This window comes from Alligator mississippiensis, chromosome 8, assembly GCF_030867095.1.
Source record: "Alligator mississippiensis isolate rAllMis1 chromosome 8, rAllMis1, whole genome shotgun sequence".
Classification (NCBI taxonomy): Eukaryota; Metazoa; Chordata; order Crocodylia; family Alligatoridae; genus Alligator; species Alligator mississippiensis.
This window is the reverse complement of record NC_081831.1, coordinates 13,988,169-14,005,414: the sequence shown is the minus strand read 5'-3', so window position 1 is coordinate 14,005,414 and position 17,246 is coordinate 13,988,169. Positions and strand designations below refer to the sequence as shown.

General features: G+C 50.5%; 1 protein-coding gene across 3 annotated transcripts in view; it reads left to right on the top strand.

Moving 5' to 3' along the window:
* Positions 1-13,946, top strand: part of RHBDF2 (rhomboid 5 homolog 2) — a 62,851-nt gene extending 48,905 nt beyond the window's left edge. For all 3 annotated transcript variants that reach the window (XM_014601982.3, XM_006269223.4, XM_019494427.2), the window contains exons 8-19: positions 23-153; positions 492-695; positions 1,256-1,367; positions 2,393-2,467; positions 3,114-3,275; positions 3,664-3,770; positions 4,791-4,854; positions 5,347-5,441; positions 6,064-6,139; positions 6,768-6,868; positions 7,301-7,454; positions 11,150-13,946. In XM_014601982.3, coding sequence (XP_014457468.1) covers positions 23-153; positions 492-695; positions 1,256-1,367; positions 2,393-2,467; positions 3,114-3,275; positions 3,664-3,770; positions 4,791-4,854; positions 5,347-5,441; positions 6,064-6,139; positions 6,768-6,868; positions 7,301-7,454; positions 11,150-11,569 — 1,701 coding nt within the window. In that variant the 3' untranslated portion in view covers positions 11,570-13,946. The remainder of the gene's footprint in view (positions 1-22; positions 154-491; positions 696-1,255; positions 1,368-2,392; positions 2,468-3,113; positions 3,276-3,663; positions 3,771-4,790; positions 4,855-5,346; positions 5,442-6,063; positions 6,140-6,767; positions 6,869-7,300; positions 7,455-11,149) is intronic.
* The last annotated feature ends 3,300 nt before the right edge of the window (positions 13,947-17,246 follow it).

Genomic DNA, 17,246 nt, shown 5'->3' with positions numbered 1-17,246 from the left:
GTCTCTGCTGTGCTGCCCACAGATGGAGATGCACGATGAGATGTATTCCATGCCAGATGATGTCTTTGAATCACCACCCCTCTCGGCCAACTACTTGCGAATGCAGCATGTGGGAGAAGAAGCCCGATCCCTCGAGGTGGAGCAGCCATTTCAGTGAGTGTTGGCTCTGGATTGAGCCATATCTGGGCTTGCAGCTATGTCAAGGCCCAGTCCCAGAAATTTGTCTGCTTTTTCCTTCGGACGTGCCATGGTGCCCTTGGTGTCCCAGTCCTAGGCATCTCCAGAGCTACTACCATCCCTGATGGTGTTGATGATGTAAGGAGTGGAGCAGAATTGGATGAGAGTGTTATCCAGTAGAGATTAAGCCAAGAGATTTCTCTTATCTTGGCATCTCCTTTTGCTTCTGGGAGGATGGGTTCATGCTGGGATAAGGTCCAAGGAGGTCTGGGATTCAATCACCTTCTCTTTTTGAATGGCTATTCTTGCTGCAGGAAGGAAGGTGTGAAGGTCTGGGGGCCAACTGCTAGTGAGGCCAAAAGGGGCAAACGGATTGCTTCCAAAGTGAAACACTTCGCCTTCGACCGCAAGAAGCGATACTACGGGCTGGGGGTGGTCGGCAAGTGGCTGAACAGGACGTATCGCCGCAGCCTCAGCAGCATGGTGCAGTCTCAGCTGGAGAACACTGACAGTCATAGGTGAGAACTAGGTTCTGGTTGCCTGAGGGAGACCAGCACTTGTTTTATAAGGGCCTGGGCTTAGGCTGGACACCACAGCTGCCATCCTGGGAAGCTCTGCCAGCGCATCTCCATCCAGACATGTGGCGCCCCTGGCATTCCAGCTGTGGTGCCTGCCTCCCACGATTCTGCAGTGCACCGCAATGCCCACTGCAGGCCCCTTGCTCTGCCTGCTTTGACACCCTGCCCTGCCAGTTTCTTTGCCAATGAACCCACAAAGTGGGTTCTGACCCACAAAGTGCCCTGATAGGCCAGTTCTGGCACTTCATCCCTGTCCTGCAGGTGTCCCAGTGGACTTTCACAGCCACCTATAGCACCCCATTCTACTTCAATCCTTTGCTGACCCCTACACCCACACAACTCTGCCAATGCCATATTGAGTCCTAAGCTCCTTCCATCTGAGCTGCGATATCCCTGCCACTTCAGGCTGTGGGATCTGTTGGTTTAACATGAGAATTGGCTGCGCCCAAATCACTCGCAGTCTATGAAAAGTAATTCCTGTCTCTGTTCCCCTCTCCCAGGCCATACTTCACCTATTGGATCACCTTTGTGCATATCATCATCACCCTGCTGGTTATATGTACCTATGGGATTGCGCCCATTGGCTTCGCCCAGCATGTGAAGACAGAGTTAGTAAGTTTATTAGATCCTGATTGATCCCATATGGCTGTTTCAATGCAATCTTGCCAAGCAGGGCATGGGGCAGGTGTCACCTGGCTGTCACTTCCTGCCTGGACAGCACCAGTGTTCCAGTTGCTGACCAAAGCAAGACTGCGTCAGGAGGTTCTACCTTTGCACTATCCCAGTTGGACTTGACTTTCTCAGTAGTTGTTGCTTCTCTCTCCCCTAGTCACCCGAGCACTGAGGGAGACAGGAACTGGGTCTTCCTGTGTAGACAGCCAGCGTATCATCCTCTTTCTGTAACCTTCTATCTCTTTACACCTACTCTGATTTCCTTCCCCCTCCCTTCCCCCCAGAGGAAGTCACTACATTTTCTGGTGCTATTTTTGAGCTTAGTGGGCCTGTATAAAGGGCCTGGCATGGCTCCATGGCTAGTGCATTTGTGACTTCATAGCATATGTGCTCCGCTTGCAGGGAGAGGAAGGGAGTTTTCTCTGTTTTTCCCCAGATTGTCATTCCTGAATTACAGCCTGGGATCATAGTCAGAATGATAGTGCACCAGGCTGGAACGGGGAAAACTTGGGATCGGGTCCCATTCCCTGCCACCGGCTTCTAGTATGACCTTGAATAGGTCACTTATCTTTGATCCTCCATTCCCAGTCTGAAAAGGGGGAATAACAGCTTTCTCTCTCAGGGGTATCATGTAAATAAAAAAGCCCTTAACTCAGATACTACAGCAGTGAGGGCTCCAAGTGCCTAAACAGACCAGAAAATGAAGTTGGCTTTTCTCTCCTCTCTCACCCCTAGTGAAGAAGACCCCTGAGCCAAGTTTATATTAAGTTACACTGGGCAACCCAGTAAAAATGACAGGCAGTACAGATGGGATGAAGAATCTTGGTTGCTGCTGGCAGTCAGAGCTGCAGCCAGAGTCTTGGGTGTGCAAAGTTTTGTTCACATCATATTAGGTCGTTGCTGCTGCTTGTTGTTGTCCAGCCCATGGTGTGATTTGCCCTCTGAACTTCTTGACCATTTGGCAGGTGCTGAGAAACAAGGGGGTGTATGAGAGCGTGAAGTACATTCAGCAGGAGAACTTCTGGATCGGCCCAAGCTCGGTAAGGGGCAGGACTGTTGCTTGGGATCACCTTCTCGCACCCCCCTTTCCCACCCCTTGGCTTCCCAGAAGGCCAAGAGGAATTAACCCACCAGTACACTGAAATGGGGAGAATGACTCAAGAGTCGGGCAGACTTTGGCCAGATGCAAAGCTTTTCCCAGCACATCTGGCCTGATGTCTTGCAGTGCCACATACAGCTCTGGACTTGCTTTCTCTCCATCTCCATTGCTACTTGTGTTTTGTGATGCAGATCTGAAAGAGTTTTGGGGAGTGTGGGGGAGAGCGGCAGTGAAGAAGCATTCCCCAAACCCCTTCGGTGCATTTCCTGCCACTGAACTAACACCAGCTATGTATACAGCAATCATCCTAATATTCTGGTTATGGTACCATACCTTTGATCTGGTAGAGGCAGCTCCAATCATGAAGGAAGGGAGGTTTATTAGGCATAAAATGCATGCAACTTGTGCATGCTATTGACATCAGGCTCCCCTTTCCTAGTGTTGACATGGCCTGGCTTTGTGTGGTGGCATATTTGGGTACATCTAGCAACTGATTGGGAGAGGAATTGAGCTAGGCGAAGGAACTGTTGTAGAGATTGTCTTTTACCTGGAGCCAACCCTGTCTTTGGATTGGTGTTGCCTTTCAGATTGACCTGATTCACCTGGGAGCCAAGTTCTCCCCATGCATCCGGAAGGACCACCAGGTGGAGAAGCTTGTTCAACGTGAGAGGGACCGCGAGCGCAACTCAGGCTGCTGCATCCAAAATGACAACTCGGGGTGCATCCAGACCCTGCGGAAGGATTGCTCAGTGAGTACTGAGGGATCCCTGTGCAGCTGCAAGACTGACCAGGGAGCAAGGCTTTGATTGTCATAATGGGGATGCACCTGGTCCTGTCTGATTGGGCTCTGGGAAGGGAATGAGTGAATCACCAAGAGGGTGGTAGGATAAGGAGAGGAGCCTAAGTGAATAAAGTGGAAGTGTCAAGATTGGGGAGGGGGGGTGGGGAAGAGAGTATCACACAGAGGAAATGAGGCATTTTACTTGACCTGCTGCCCAGGCCAGGTTGATGTTCAGTAGCCCAAAGAGTGACGGCAGCATGTAACTGGGCAAAGCCACTTTAGAAGGTGCCTATTTGAATGCCTCAAGCCCCTCCATTCATGGCAGTGAAAATCCACTCTCCAAATTCCTCTTTCAGGAGACACTGGCAACTTTCATAAAGTGGCCAGATGCCAACCCTCCAGCCATTACCAGCAACTCCAGCCAGAAGCGAACATCGGGGGCTGTGTGCCATCAGGACCCCAGGTACAAGCACCTCTCCTGGGGAAGGAGAGGGGAGCTGGGCATCATGATGTTGAATTGGCAGGTGTCTGCTAAGAGTCTATATCAGTGCCTTGTCTTTGGGACTTCTGTCTCTTCCATAAGAAGCACAGCAAAGTGGTGCTGAGGGGAATATTGATACCCACGGTGCCCTGCATCTAAACACATCTGCTCCATTTTAGGGGTAAATAAAGAGGGGTGGAAAAGGGTGAATGAAGACATGCCCTTGCCAGAGCTCACACAGTAAGATGGAGGTGTGGGAGAGCTGAAAATCAAACCAGGAGCATATATAGATGTGCTCTGGGAGCGGGGGACCCTTTAATATTAGAGCGGTTCCAAGAGCCACTCTTATTAAAGCACGTGGAGCATCACATGTATCGGTGTCCTCACACTGAAAAAATGGCGGCGGGGGCGCTTTTAACTGAAGCTTATTCGGCGAGTTTCAGGTAAAGTGCCCCCACCTCCCTTTTTCAGCACAGGGATGCTGATACATCTGATGCTGGAGCGCGGTAGTTATCATGCTCTAGCAGACTCGATTCATTGAGTCTGCTTCAGTATGCTGTAATTATAGCACATTGGAGCAGCCCCACTGCATGTGTATAGGTGCCCCAGGTGTCCTGGTTCTGTCTTGGGCCTTATCCAGGATGTCTATCATTTTGCTTTCACAGAGGGGATGAGAAAGGGGAGGGAGGAGTTTGCCTATGTAATGTTTGTATTGCATGCCCATTGCCAGGCATCTGGGCATGAGAGAGGTGATAGCCAGCTACACCTTAAATTGCCCACAGCAGTCATCGACTTAATTCCTTGCTCTCCCCAACCAACCTCTGTAGACCAAAGAGAATGAATTCTATGCCCTGGGGACCCCACACTGTTGTAGGAAAGGAGCTGCCTAGGCCTGAGGACAGTCCAACAAGGTCTGCTGGCTAAAGGGTCTCCCCTCCCCAGCTGCCCAAACACAGGCGGTGTAGTGAGAACCATCCTCACTGGTGGCTCCTTCCCCCACAGGACATGTGAGGAGCCAGCATCCAACCCCCCTCACGTCTGGCCGGACGACATTACCAAGTGGCCGGTAAGGTTGCTGCCAGCTGCTGGGAGTCCATTCTCTTCCTCTTACCTTTCCTGGGCACTGTATGTGGTGCACAGCCTTGTCCTGAAGAGGCAAGTCTTGGGACTAGTGACTAGGAGAGGATGGGGCAAGCGGTTGTACGGGCTTTGTGTGCCTGGTTCCTGGGCATTGCTTTTCCTTTTGTGGTCAGGTGTCCGTGGCATTCAGAGGAGGGGCTTCCTGTCTGTGAAAGTTAAAGCATTATAATGCAAGGACTCCTGGCATCTTCCTTCCTGTGCCAAACGGGGGGGCTCCTTTGACTTTGTGTGGTGGCTGCCAGACTGGCTGCACCAAAGCTAGCATGGGGCAAAAGGAAAAGCCATGGATGTTGCATACCCCACTGGGGCCTGTGTCACTTCACTCCCTCACCTGGCCCCCTCTGTTCGTCTTGATATGTGCATTGTCACATACTAGGAGGCTGCCAGGCTGCAGTTCTCACCCTGCTCTTTGTTTTAGATTTGTACCTATCAGATTAAAACCAACTATACTGGCTTTCTGCACATGGACTGTGAAATCAAAGGCAGGCCTTGCTGCATTGGCACCAAAGGCAGGTAAGTTGTGCCTAGGCTTCTCTTCTCATGCAGCCAAGAAGCACTGGGCCGGGCCAGGTGGGACCCCATTCTCTGCAGATGCCCATTGGAATACGTAATGTCAATCCTAAGTGGTATAAGGAAGAGGCAGCTTCTAACTGGCAGCTCCTCAGGGATCCATCTGGCTCTGGGTGCATCCTTCTGGGGAGGCTGGCATGGTCATATCCCATTGTACCCATTAGGTAGCCTGTTATGTAGGCTGTTGTCCCACTTTGGCCTTGGGTCACGGGTGGAGTTTCCTCCTCCTGTTAGCTCCTCATCCAGAGAACCTGAAGGAGGCCTTCTCCTGGGCTGGGAGACTCCGGGTTCCTGTAAGTCTGTTCTGATAGGGAGAGAGCATCCCCTTCATGCGAAAGGCGGAAAGTGCCCCTGTGCATTCATAATCGGGGAGCTGACAGCTTTCCCCAAGCCTGGTAAATGCAGCACAGCTGTAGATAGGTCAGGGTGGAGAGAGGAGGGCCTGTGACCAGACAGACCCTCTCCACCTTGGTCAGGGGCACACAGGAGAGTGAGGTGAGAAGTTATAAGTGTGCCGGGACAGAGTTTCTGTGTAGAGTGACACCTTTGTCGTCCTTTCCACCAGCTGCGAGATCACAACGAGGGAATACTGTGAGTTCATGCACGGCTACTTCCACGAAGAGGCGACTCTTTGCTCACAGGTGAGCACAACCCCTGGCCTTGGCTTTTCCCAGAACTCCTCCAACCCAAATGGTTACCCTAAAGCTAAAGCTTTTCCTGTTGGCAAAGATCCTGACCTCTGTGAAATGACACTGGAGCTCTCTGCCAGCCATCCTTAATGATGATGTTGTTCCCCAAATCTGTGGGGATTGTTGGGAATAAAAAACAGGGCTTGATTTAGCTGGTCCCAGGCAGAGAGATGGGAGGATGCACTCGGGGGACCAAGGAGTGTTGACCTGCTGTCTTGGAGTGGCCTGCGGTAGCATCAGAGCAGCTAACAAGGGAACGTACTGACATTGGTAGTTTGGGAAATGAAAACACCTTGCTGGACATCAACGCCGCTTTTGTGTTCTGTCCTTTCTCAATCTCTTGGGTCTGCTCTGACCTGAGCCAGTCCCCTTGGGAAGGCAACTCATTGGAACGACTGTGTTGTAGGTATGTCTGGGTTGCTTGGGTTGGAGCAGATCCATTGCCATTAACATGGGTTGTACCTTTCCATCTGTGCAGTGGGTGGTGCCTGGGCTTTGCTCTCCGGCCTCTTTTCTCCCAAAGGTCTCTCTGATCAAGGCAGGGGTTTTGTCTCATGCTGTAACATTCTTTTCATTGCAGGTCCACTGTCTGGATAAGGTGTGTGGCCTTCTGCCCTTCTTGAACCCAGAAGTCCCTGACCAGTTCTACAGACTCTGGCTGTCCCTGTTTCTGCATGCAGGGTAAGGCAGGGGGCACAGACCTGAGTGACGGAGGGGCTGTGGGGGAAGCAAGGTGGACCCTCTTTGTCTAGGAGCATCAGTTGGCAGCCTTGCCCAGCCAGGTCATGGAAGAACAGGCAACACCTGGTGCACTGACTCATTCATTGTCTCCGTACACCCTGACCCCTGCCACTGTGTAGCAATGCCCTGCCTGCAACTCAGAGGTAGTCCCTGTACCTCTGCCACAAATGGTCACCTGCAGGGTTTCTGCCTGCTGCCAGTGGAGACTGAGTCTGACTCTTTCTCCAGAGGCATCTCTGTAAGAAAGACCCCTGGTTTTGATTGAATGAGGCCTGAGCAGAACTTGCCCTGCTGGGCTTGGGTGATGGAGAAGGCAAAAGAGAACAGGAGCCCAGGGCTGATCATCTGAATATGGTGTGTGCCTTTCCCTAGGATTGTCCACTGCCTGGTGTCAGTGATTTTCCAGATGACTATACTCAGGGACCTGGAGAAGCTGGCGGGCTGGCACAGGATCTCCATCATTTTCATCCTCAGTGGTATCACGGGCAACCTGGCTAGTGCCGTCTTCCTTCCGTACCGGGCAGAGGTAAGGGTGCCCTGTCAGAGCAGGATGAGTGTTGTCTTCCCTTCTGGCTTTAACCCTCCTAGCTCTCAACTACCCTGACTTCAGAGCAGCAGAGAGGGGGAGGTGTTTATACTAGAGATGAGGGCTTGGGGCAGTACTGAAGCAGAGATTTCAGGGGACTGGTTGCAAAAGGGGTTATTTTGTGTAGCTACAAAGATGCAGCTGGATATCCTTGGAGATGTGAGTAGGTGCTGGGCACAGACAGGCTCCAGCCCTACCAGCATCCCCACTCCATCCATGCCCAGCACCTACACTCCATCCTGCCACAGAGCCTCCAACTGTCTGCTTCCTAGGGACTAGCTCTGTCCTGAAAAGATAGGGCCACCCTCACAAAGACGGGTTCAGCTTTTGGCCTCACTGCTCAGGCAGCAGGTAGGTGTAAGGTTGTGCTGGAGGCTTTGAGAATGTGAATGGGCTTGGAGTAACTCGGAGACATGCCAGCCCACCTCATGCAGGTCCCCAGACAACCATCGGGTTGGGATAACCTTCCATCTCTGCTTTGAATTTGAGGTGGGAGTCTAGGAAGCTTCCTGCTCCCATTTATTCAGGTCTCACCTCTGGCTCTGGTGCCTTGCCTCTGAGCTCTGGGAGGTGACAGGGACAGGAGCTAGATGCCAAGCCTGAAGCTCTGAGAGACTTTTGGCAAGTGATGGTTTAATACAGGCTAACTTCTCTGGCAGCATGGGAGATTGTAGGGCTGTAGTCCACAACGTTTCTGCTCCCGTAGCCAACCTCCTCTTTCCCCCCTCTGCGGTCCCACAGCCTGTTTTCCTCATGTTCCTCTGGCCAGGCAGGCTGCAGACACCCCTGAACTCACTCTGCCTCTCAGCAGCATTAATGAACCCGCCCATCACACTGAGCGTGGCTCTCTCTTGCTCCCCACTCAGGGCCCAGGGCTCTCATAGAAGCCCAGAATCTCAGCAGGATGTTGCCAGGTGCCTCGGGAACATAGGTGGGGGCCAGGGAGGAATCGATCAGTCATACAGATGTCCATTCCTCTGATCCACCCATATCACCTTGGTGGCCTAGTGGTTGGGAATGGCTGCACTGGGGTAGATATCCCATATATTTGCCTGTTCTGGGGGGAGGGTGATAAGAAGAGTCTCCATGGGAAGAAAAGGCTGCTCCTAACTTCATGTCTTGACTTCATTTGATATCCTTCCTAATGTCTTCCCCCTACCTTCCCCTTCTCCCCCCATGGATTCAACTGACAGTTGCTTTCCCTTGGTATCCTCTACCTGGCACTGCTCTTGCTAATGGGGCTTCTGGGGACGCTCATTCACTGTAATAGTAAAGCTACCTCCACTTGCCCCCTGGCTCAGGAGCATGGCCGTGGTGGCTTGTGATTTGAAGGGCAGTGGATGATGGGATTAGCCTCGGGATGGAGCAGAGGGAGAGGTGGAGTTGGGGTCTGGCTTCTCAGCTCCTTAAATCAATAGCTCTAGCTCCCAGGGCAAGGAAGGAGGTTTTGGAGGGATTGATCTGTGACCCTAGTCTGAGGTAGATGTTGCCTTTCTTTGGCTCATGCTTCTTGCTGGCCTGGCATGCCCCAACCCCACCATCCACTGCCTGACCTGGAGGAGTCTCCCTGAAGCACAGCCCTAGGCCCCACCTCGAGGCAGCCTCTTAGCAGATTCTCCCATCACAGGTGAGGTGGTTGTGGGCACTCATTGACTATCCATGGTTTTGAGGTTTTATCTCTTTACAAGCCTTGCCTTACCCCTACCCTTTTAGGGCAGAAGGGAGAGGAGACGCCCGTATCCTTTAGAGATGAAGGCCATCAAACAGGGCTGTCATAGTAGTCCTTCCCCCAAAATGCTGAGGGCAGTGTCTGCTGAAGAGGTAGCTGTTTGTTTCAGCACTGACTCTCCACTGCAACTTCACCCCACGTGAAGGAGGGAGGGTTAGATTCATCTATTCTCGTCATGGGCTATGGCCGTAGGGGCTGGAGGCCTCCGCAGCTCTGAACTGCCCTGGAACATCTACAGAGAGCGTAGGGAACCTGGACATCGCCTCGGAGCGTCCACCCGGGGCGTATCATAGACATGGAGTCCTCTGTAAATGGATGACAATATTTAACCTAAACTGGCCCATTCCATTGTCAGCCTAAACCCAGATCCCTCCCCAGACTCCTGGCCAGCAGGGATCAGGCTTGTGTTTCTTTTCTCGCACACTGGCCAGGAGTCCTCAACACCAAAGCTCGGTGCAGTAGATGCCAGTGGAGCTTGTCATCCAAGTTGCATCCCCTCTGTCTTCTCTAATACGCCAGAGGCACAGCCTCCCCTGCCTCCACGTGTGGGGCTTGCATGTGCCTGCTCTGCCCCAGCCTCTGCATGTGAGTGGGCACATGCTGCATGGCTTTACGTGAGAAGCAGATGGCTAATCTGCCAGCCACCAGTTCTTGCTGGGCTTTAAACCAGCTTGCACACAGCTAATCCCCTCCCTTGGCGTGTCAGGTGGGAGCAGTGGAGAGTCAGCCCGTGGGCTGGGCAGGAGGCATGGGCCTGCTGTGAAACACAGCTGCCACTGAGTTTTCAACAGTACAGACTCTGGAGACCTGTGTTGTCTTTTTTGCAGCAGTTTCTCAGCAGGTCAGAGCAGCCCCTGCATCCGCTCTGTCTCGCTTGCCCGATGGCAGCTTTCTGTCCAGTAAAACCGTCTGGCCATTTCTTTCTTCCTCTCATAACTCTCCACCTCTCACCTCTTGTATTCACTGCAGCAGAGTGTTTCTCCTCAAGCTGAGAGGCAGGGAGTGCCACAGCTGGCTTTACCTCCATCCCAGTCCTCCTGATGAAGTCAGTAGATTTCTTCTTTCCTCCCCACCTGTTGTAGAAAGCGAACTGAAAAATAATACCAGGCTGCTAGTCCTGCTTCTGTGCATTTGCTCTGGACCAGGTTCTGGGGTTGGCCTCCCTGCTCAGAGAGCAAAGGCCAAGCAGTAGGAGGTAACATGCATCTCTATGCCAGTCCCCTTGTGCTGAGCCCTTTAAAGGGCTTGTGAGAGCAGCCAGGGCCCTCGCCTGCTGCAAAGCCCAATTTCTGTGTGCTTGAATATCAAAAAAAAAAAAAAAAAAATCCCCTCCTTCCTAGGTCATTCCTAGCTCTGGGCATGTAGCTGGCACTCTTCACATTTCACCCACCTGCCCGGGGAACTGCAGTAAGTCTGAGGAGACAAGATAGTAGGATCTGGCTTGTCCTCTGCAGCTACCTACTGCCCTGGATAATAGCTGTATCAAGAAAAGTGATCACCACTGAAGCAATGTCATACCAGATACTGCCTTCACTTGGTGCTGGATGAGTGGCCTCTGCTGTGCCTTGTTGCAGGGAGCAGTCATTAGTTCTATCTCACTGGGATTTAAATGAGTGACACCTGTGTAGGCATTAGTCAAGGTCAGTGAGCCTTTGCAATGCTCACTGTTGGACCAGCCCTCTGCCTCTGTACCAGTCATCTGTACCGGTCATGAAGGTTTGGGAGGGGAAGTAGCTTACTGACCTGGCTAAGGTGTCACAGCAGGCCAGTGGCAGCATAAGCAGTAGAGCCCAGGTCTCCAAACTCCCACTGTTTTGACTCCTCCAAGTAGATTGATTGATTTTTTTTTTTTTTTTTGAGCAGAGCCCACTGTAAATCCCTCTTCCATTTCCTTTGTCTCTACTAGGTTGGCCCAGCAGGATCCCAGTTTGGTTTGCTAGCTTGCCTCTTCGTAGAGCTCTTCCAGAGCTGGCAGGTCCTGGAGAAGCCTTGGAAAGCTTTTCTGAACCTCTCTGGGATTGTCCTCTTTCTCTTTGTTTGTGGTCTCCTGCCCTGGATAGACAACATTGCACATATATTTGGCTTCCTCAGTGGCCTCTTGCTGTCCTTTGCCTTCCTCCCCTACATCACCTTCGGCACCATGGACAAGTACCGCAAGCGGGTCATGATCATCGTCTCCCTGGTGGTGTTCACAGGGCTTTTTGCCTCCTTGGCTGTCTGGCTCTATGTGTACCCCATCAACTGGCACTGGATCGAGCATCTCACCTGCCTGCCCTTCACCAACAAGTTCTGTGAGAAGTATGACCTGGACCAGGTGTTGCATTGACCCCCAGGATGGGGCAGAGATTTCTTTTTTAACAGGAAATTTGGAACCAAGTGGGTTTTAATGGTGACTGGGTTGCAACTTCAGGTCAGAACATAACTAAGATGGAAAGAGCGGTGCCTCCAAGTGCCCTGGCCTTCCTGCCTGCCATATGGAACTGTGCAAGACATTTGCTCCTGGTACAGGACTCCCTTCGAGCTTTACCTGTCCCTTAGCAGTTGTACAGACTGCTAGGCAGGTGCTGTTATTCTAGGGGGTGGGAAAGCAGGGAAGTGGGGCTGTGCTCTTGGTTAAAATGCTGGAGGTAGGGAGGTGTGGATCTGCACTTGTTCAGAACCATGTGGGACATCCAGCACCAAAAAGCCATAATCACCAGGCCTGGAGCCCAGCACGTCTGCTGGAGGGTTGAGAATAGCTGGGGTGGATTTTGGTGCTTTTGTTCCCAAGTGGGGAAATACCTTGTGCCCCAGACTATGCTTTCAGCCATGGGAGATTTGCTCCTGAGGACTACTATGTAGAACAGCCCTAACCAGCTCTTCTGATTTTCCCCCCCAACACCCTTGGTGGAGGCTTCAGTGATGGATCCTTCTGGCGTGGACTTGCTGGATCCTTCCTCCTGAAACTGAATCCCCATGGCAGAGGTGTTTCAGGGCTGGCTTTGAAAGCACCTTTCTGACCAGATGTCCATATCTGGGCCATCAGCAAACTGCCTTTTTTTTTTTTTTAATCTGCTGCATGTTTGGCCCTGGTCTCCTTGACCTGCAGCCCTCTCCTCTTAGTTCTTCTCATGCCTCATGGCATGAGATGGGAGCTCCAGAATTTGTAGCAACATACCCTGCCACGGTGCCTTGCAGGTACTGTGAATCGTACTGTGAACTCTTTGCCCCATTTTGCAGGGGGTACTTTTTATATGCAGATATATTTCTTACATCATAACACTGTAGGGGAAAACTGATCAGCCATAATGCCTGAACTCGCTGCTGTCTTGGGTACAAGACTGGGAATTCTCACGTGGCCTTTAGGAATAGCAGTCGCTGTTCTAGCAGCCCCGTTGAAGGAACAAAGCTGTTGCACGATTCTAGGGGTTGGCATTTTTAGTGACACATTGCAAGCTGACGCAGAGTCAGTCTGAAGAGATCTGCTTCCCCCTTTTGAATAGGCTTTTAGAAACCAGATTGTGGGATGGCTGTTCCTGTCGCAGGAAACTCTAATTTAAAAAAAAAAAAAAAAAAAAAGACTTGAGGTCACTCATTCCAGTGACATTAGGAATCTGACTTTCAGAGGTGCTTCTGATTACATGTCCTGGGTTGGGGGGTAATTTGCCACCTTTCCTTAAGTTGAGAAGTGATTTGCTGTGCAGGGAACTCCACCAAAATCAGATTGAGTGAAGGGACCACGCGGTTTGAGGAAGGGAAGGAGAATCCGATGCACAGCAAAGCTTAGCTTCTTTAGTCCTGATCTTCTTCATCAGACTGGCTGATGAGTAACTTCCTCTTTAATCGTTAAAGCATCTCTCCTTTTAAAACTATTTGCTCCTTGGAGTTTGATGCAGTGAATAGAATTATTTTTATTATGGTGGAGTTTCTTTTTAAACAGAGATGCAGGGTACGCCAGGATGCTGGACTTACCTCCATTACAATCTTGGTACCAAAGTTAAGTCCCACCCCCTCAAAATACACACACTGATGTATTGTAGAAAATGAACTAACGAAATAGTGCAGGGCTGACAGCTCTGCACCTGTTTCACTCCAAGGCTGAAGGCCTAGGGTTAGTCACTACTGGTTGGAAACTCATTTTGCCCCAGACTACTGGAATTCTGGATTTCTCCTCATTGTCCTCCAGGCCATTCGCTTGGCAGGACTCAGAGTGCTTACCCCACCTTCGTAGCTTGAAAGAAATAAAGGGGTAAGTTAGGGGTGAAGGGGGAACGACAGGATCCCTATCCTGTGCAAAAATCCTGGTTGCGATGGACAGAAAAGTGCATCAACACCAGATGTTCATTATTTTTCTTCATCTCTTTTATAGCCCAAGTGCCCCAACTTTCTGGTTATCACGGCATAACAGATCTTATCCTGTATGGTTTAATGGCCTGTTCTATATGTTAATTAATTTCATTTGAACGAGCTGCATCAACCAAAACTGAATTTCCTGGTAACCACGAGGCTTGGATCTCTTCCTGGTAACCACGAGGTTTGGGAAGAGTAACAAAGCAGGCTAGCTGCATGCAGTACTTGGAACGTGTTGATACTGTAGTTACTGCTTGGTTACTTGGAAGAGTTTCGCTAATTTGCTATCTCTTTTTAAAGTCCATTTGAATCAAGTTGTTGGTTGCTTTTTTTTTTTAAGAGACATCCTCAATAAATAAAATGATTCCCTCTGAGTAGCAGTGGAAGGAAGCTCCTTTCAACTGATCTGGAGAACATGTTGATTATGGGAACACAAGCTTCACTTCAAGGTGAGAGTCAGCCTGCGGTCATGGCAAGGCCTGTTCTGTGTCCTGGGAGCCCTGAGCTTTTGGGTCGGTCTTATACACCACAGATATGTAGCTGCACTTCAAACCACCCCCTCAGTTGACCTTCTCAGGAGCAAGGGGAAGGCCTGAATTATTGCAAGAGCCCAAACTACCATCTTGTGGCAGAGCCAGTATTTTGGTGTAGCCACGAGGGGAAAGGCTTAGTGGCCACTGCCTATGCTGCCTTTCTGCTACAGAGGAGGGGGACGGTGCTCTCACATATTTCCTGAGCAATGCATAAGTGATAATATCCAGGAATGAGCCAGAGGGAGCAGCTGGAAATTTTTTCCAGAGAAACTGGCACCAGTGCCAGTCAGAACTAGGTAGGCACGTGGCACCAGTTAAAGTCAGAATAATACATGCCTGGCTTGTTCTCACCCAGCTCTGAAGAAAGGATGGAGCCCTGCGGTGTCACTTAGCCCTCAACAAATAAGGAACCAGTACATGTTGCTCTAAGACCGGCTGCTTTGGCTTGTGGTCACCTCTTTCTAAATAGACATTGCTCCCACTGCCCTTGCATTTGGACCCTGGTCTCCCCCTTCTTTAGCAAAGAAGACGTATTCTTCGCTTTGCAGTGATCCCAGCGTGCATGGCCTGATTGCAGTCTCCATAGAGTGTGTGCATTCAGTCATGGGATTGCTGGCCAGTTTCCAGTCCCACACCTTTTCTTGGTGCTCTTTTTTTTTTTCCCCAGAAACTGAAGCTTCTCCTTGCCTTCACCGATGCTTTTAAACATTACAGTGTTCTTCTTCCTCTAATCAATCAGTGTGTGTAGTTGAGGAAAAGCCCACCCTCCACAGCCTTCACCTATGTTGCCATTGTATGGATGACACTAGATTGAGTGGTGAGCTCTGTAGGACACCATTATGGCAAGGAGGGAATGCAGAAACATGGTTGATGCTTATTTAATTGATGCGTTGGTCTTGGTGGAACACACATGGTTGCACTATGGCTGCACTCTTCATTAAGGCTTCTTGGGGATCTCAGGTTAGCTACTACTCTTGAAGCATCTTCCAAATTCAGCTTTCTCTCTTCTCAGTAAGGTGCCCTCACCCTAATGCCCAGCCAAGAGCTGGAGGAGAGGTCTCATTTACTTCTGCCCTACTTTGTTCCCATGTATTACTGAGCACTGTATGTTGTACCTATCTAGGGTACTTCAGACTCCTTACTAGTGGCATCTGAGCACCTTACGATCTTTAATGTACTTACTGTCACAGCACTATGCTTCCACACAGGGATGCTGCTGTTTTCACTAGAGCATGGAAGAGCTGAGGCACAGAGAAGCTGAGCACATCTGTTCTGCAGCTCCGTGTAGACGTACGTGACCTAACATAGCTCAGGTGCTCTAACTGTTGTCCCAGTGGGACAGAGCTCATCACAGGTGGATGAATCATTTATCCAACTTTTGGGAGCAAGGTTCACAGCCCCTTCTGTGCTCCCAGCTGCATCTGAGCTAGCTAGCTATGTCTATATGGCTGCATTTGCACTTTTGAGTATATCTGTAGTGCCATCAAATTCATACAGGACTTTTTGGGGGAAGCAGGGTCTCAAAACCTAGGTCTTCCAAGTTTGCTGTCAAACCTTCCTTTTCACACGGTGTGCTAGCCTGGCTCTCAGTTCACCCTGTACGTGGTTCATGCTGTACCTACCTAGGTCAGAGCCAAAGCCTACTGAAGTTGATGTTTCACTGGGGCTGGATCCCACCTGTGTGAAAGTACTTAGCACAATGAAGCAGCACTTTGAGGAGAATCTGTGCTCTACAAATGGGTTTTCTTCCTTATTGGCTTGGGGTATGGCTGCACAAACAAGATATCTCAAGGTAAGCTAAGGTTCGAGTTTGTAGTATTCTTCAGTGTCATTAAAGGATTAAAAGCATTTGCACAGGCATTTAGTACAGAATACCTAATGTGCTGTAAGCTCACTCCCTCCTAGCTCCTTCTGCAGTGTGTGCCTGCGCTGGATCTGTTAGCACAAATTTAACCAGGTTTTGCTTTCTGTGGAACTTGCCAGACAGCTCACTTCTGGTGCTTTTTAAGTGCTGTTTTTCTTCTTCCTCTAATGCATGTTTACAGAAAAGCCCACAACGCCCACTGCTGCTGTTTGTATGGATGGTGCCAGGTTGGGTGGTGAACTCTGAACAACCATTAGCTGAGTTCCTGGAATTTTGTTCTGAAGAACTTGTAGCTCCAACCCTCAGTCTGACTCGTGGTCACAAATGAGTCTTGTGAGTCTCACTAGTGCTCAGAGTCATGGGCAAGTGATGAGAGGGGTGGTTATTTCATAGATTTCTAGGGTTGGAAGGGACCTTGTAGATCATCACGTCCAACCCCCTGCTCTAGGCAGAAAAGGGTGCTGGGTTTAAATAACCCCAGCCAGATGCCGATCTAATCTCTTCTTGCCAAGGTAGGGAAAGCACCACCTCCCATGGAAGTCTGTTCCATGTTTTGGCAACCCTCACCATAAAGATTTTCTTCCTGATATCCGATCTAAATCTGCTCTCCTTTAGTTTGTGGCCATTTATTTCTAGTAACCCCGAGGTGTGCCCTGATAAACAGAGTATTCCCCTATTCCCTGCTGATCCCCCCCCACCCCCATGAGTTTGTAGACACCCACAAGATCACCTGTCAGCCTTCTCTTGCGGAGGCTGAAGAGATTCAGGTCCCTCAGTCTGTCTTCGTAGGATCTTACCCGCAGGCCCTCAACCGTACAAGTATCCATTCTCTGAGCCGTCTCAAGGTTATCCACATCCCTCTTGAAGTGCGGCGCCCAAAACTGGATGCAGTACTCCAACTGTGGCCTGACCAATGCCGCATAGAGTGGAAGCATCGCCTCCCTAGACCAGCTCATGTTGCACCTACTAATGCAAGAAAGAGTGTGGTTAACTTTACTTATTACCTTGTCACATAACCTCGTGGTTTATGGTCACCTCAAGTAGGCTTGAGATTCCACATTGCCTGTGCCAGGCTTAGATCGTTACCCTTTCAGTGCTGGGGCAGCCTCCTACTCCTGCAATGAGCACTTCCCTTCCTCCAACCCCAGCTCCTGCAGAGAGCATATGCAAGACCCATCTCCTGCTTCAGGTGTCTGAGTTTCATGACTTCACCATGGAGGTACTGGGACTCTGTGTCCACCCTCAGGTGAGAAGCCCTGTCATTTAAACAAAGGACT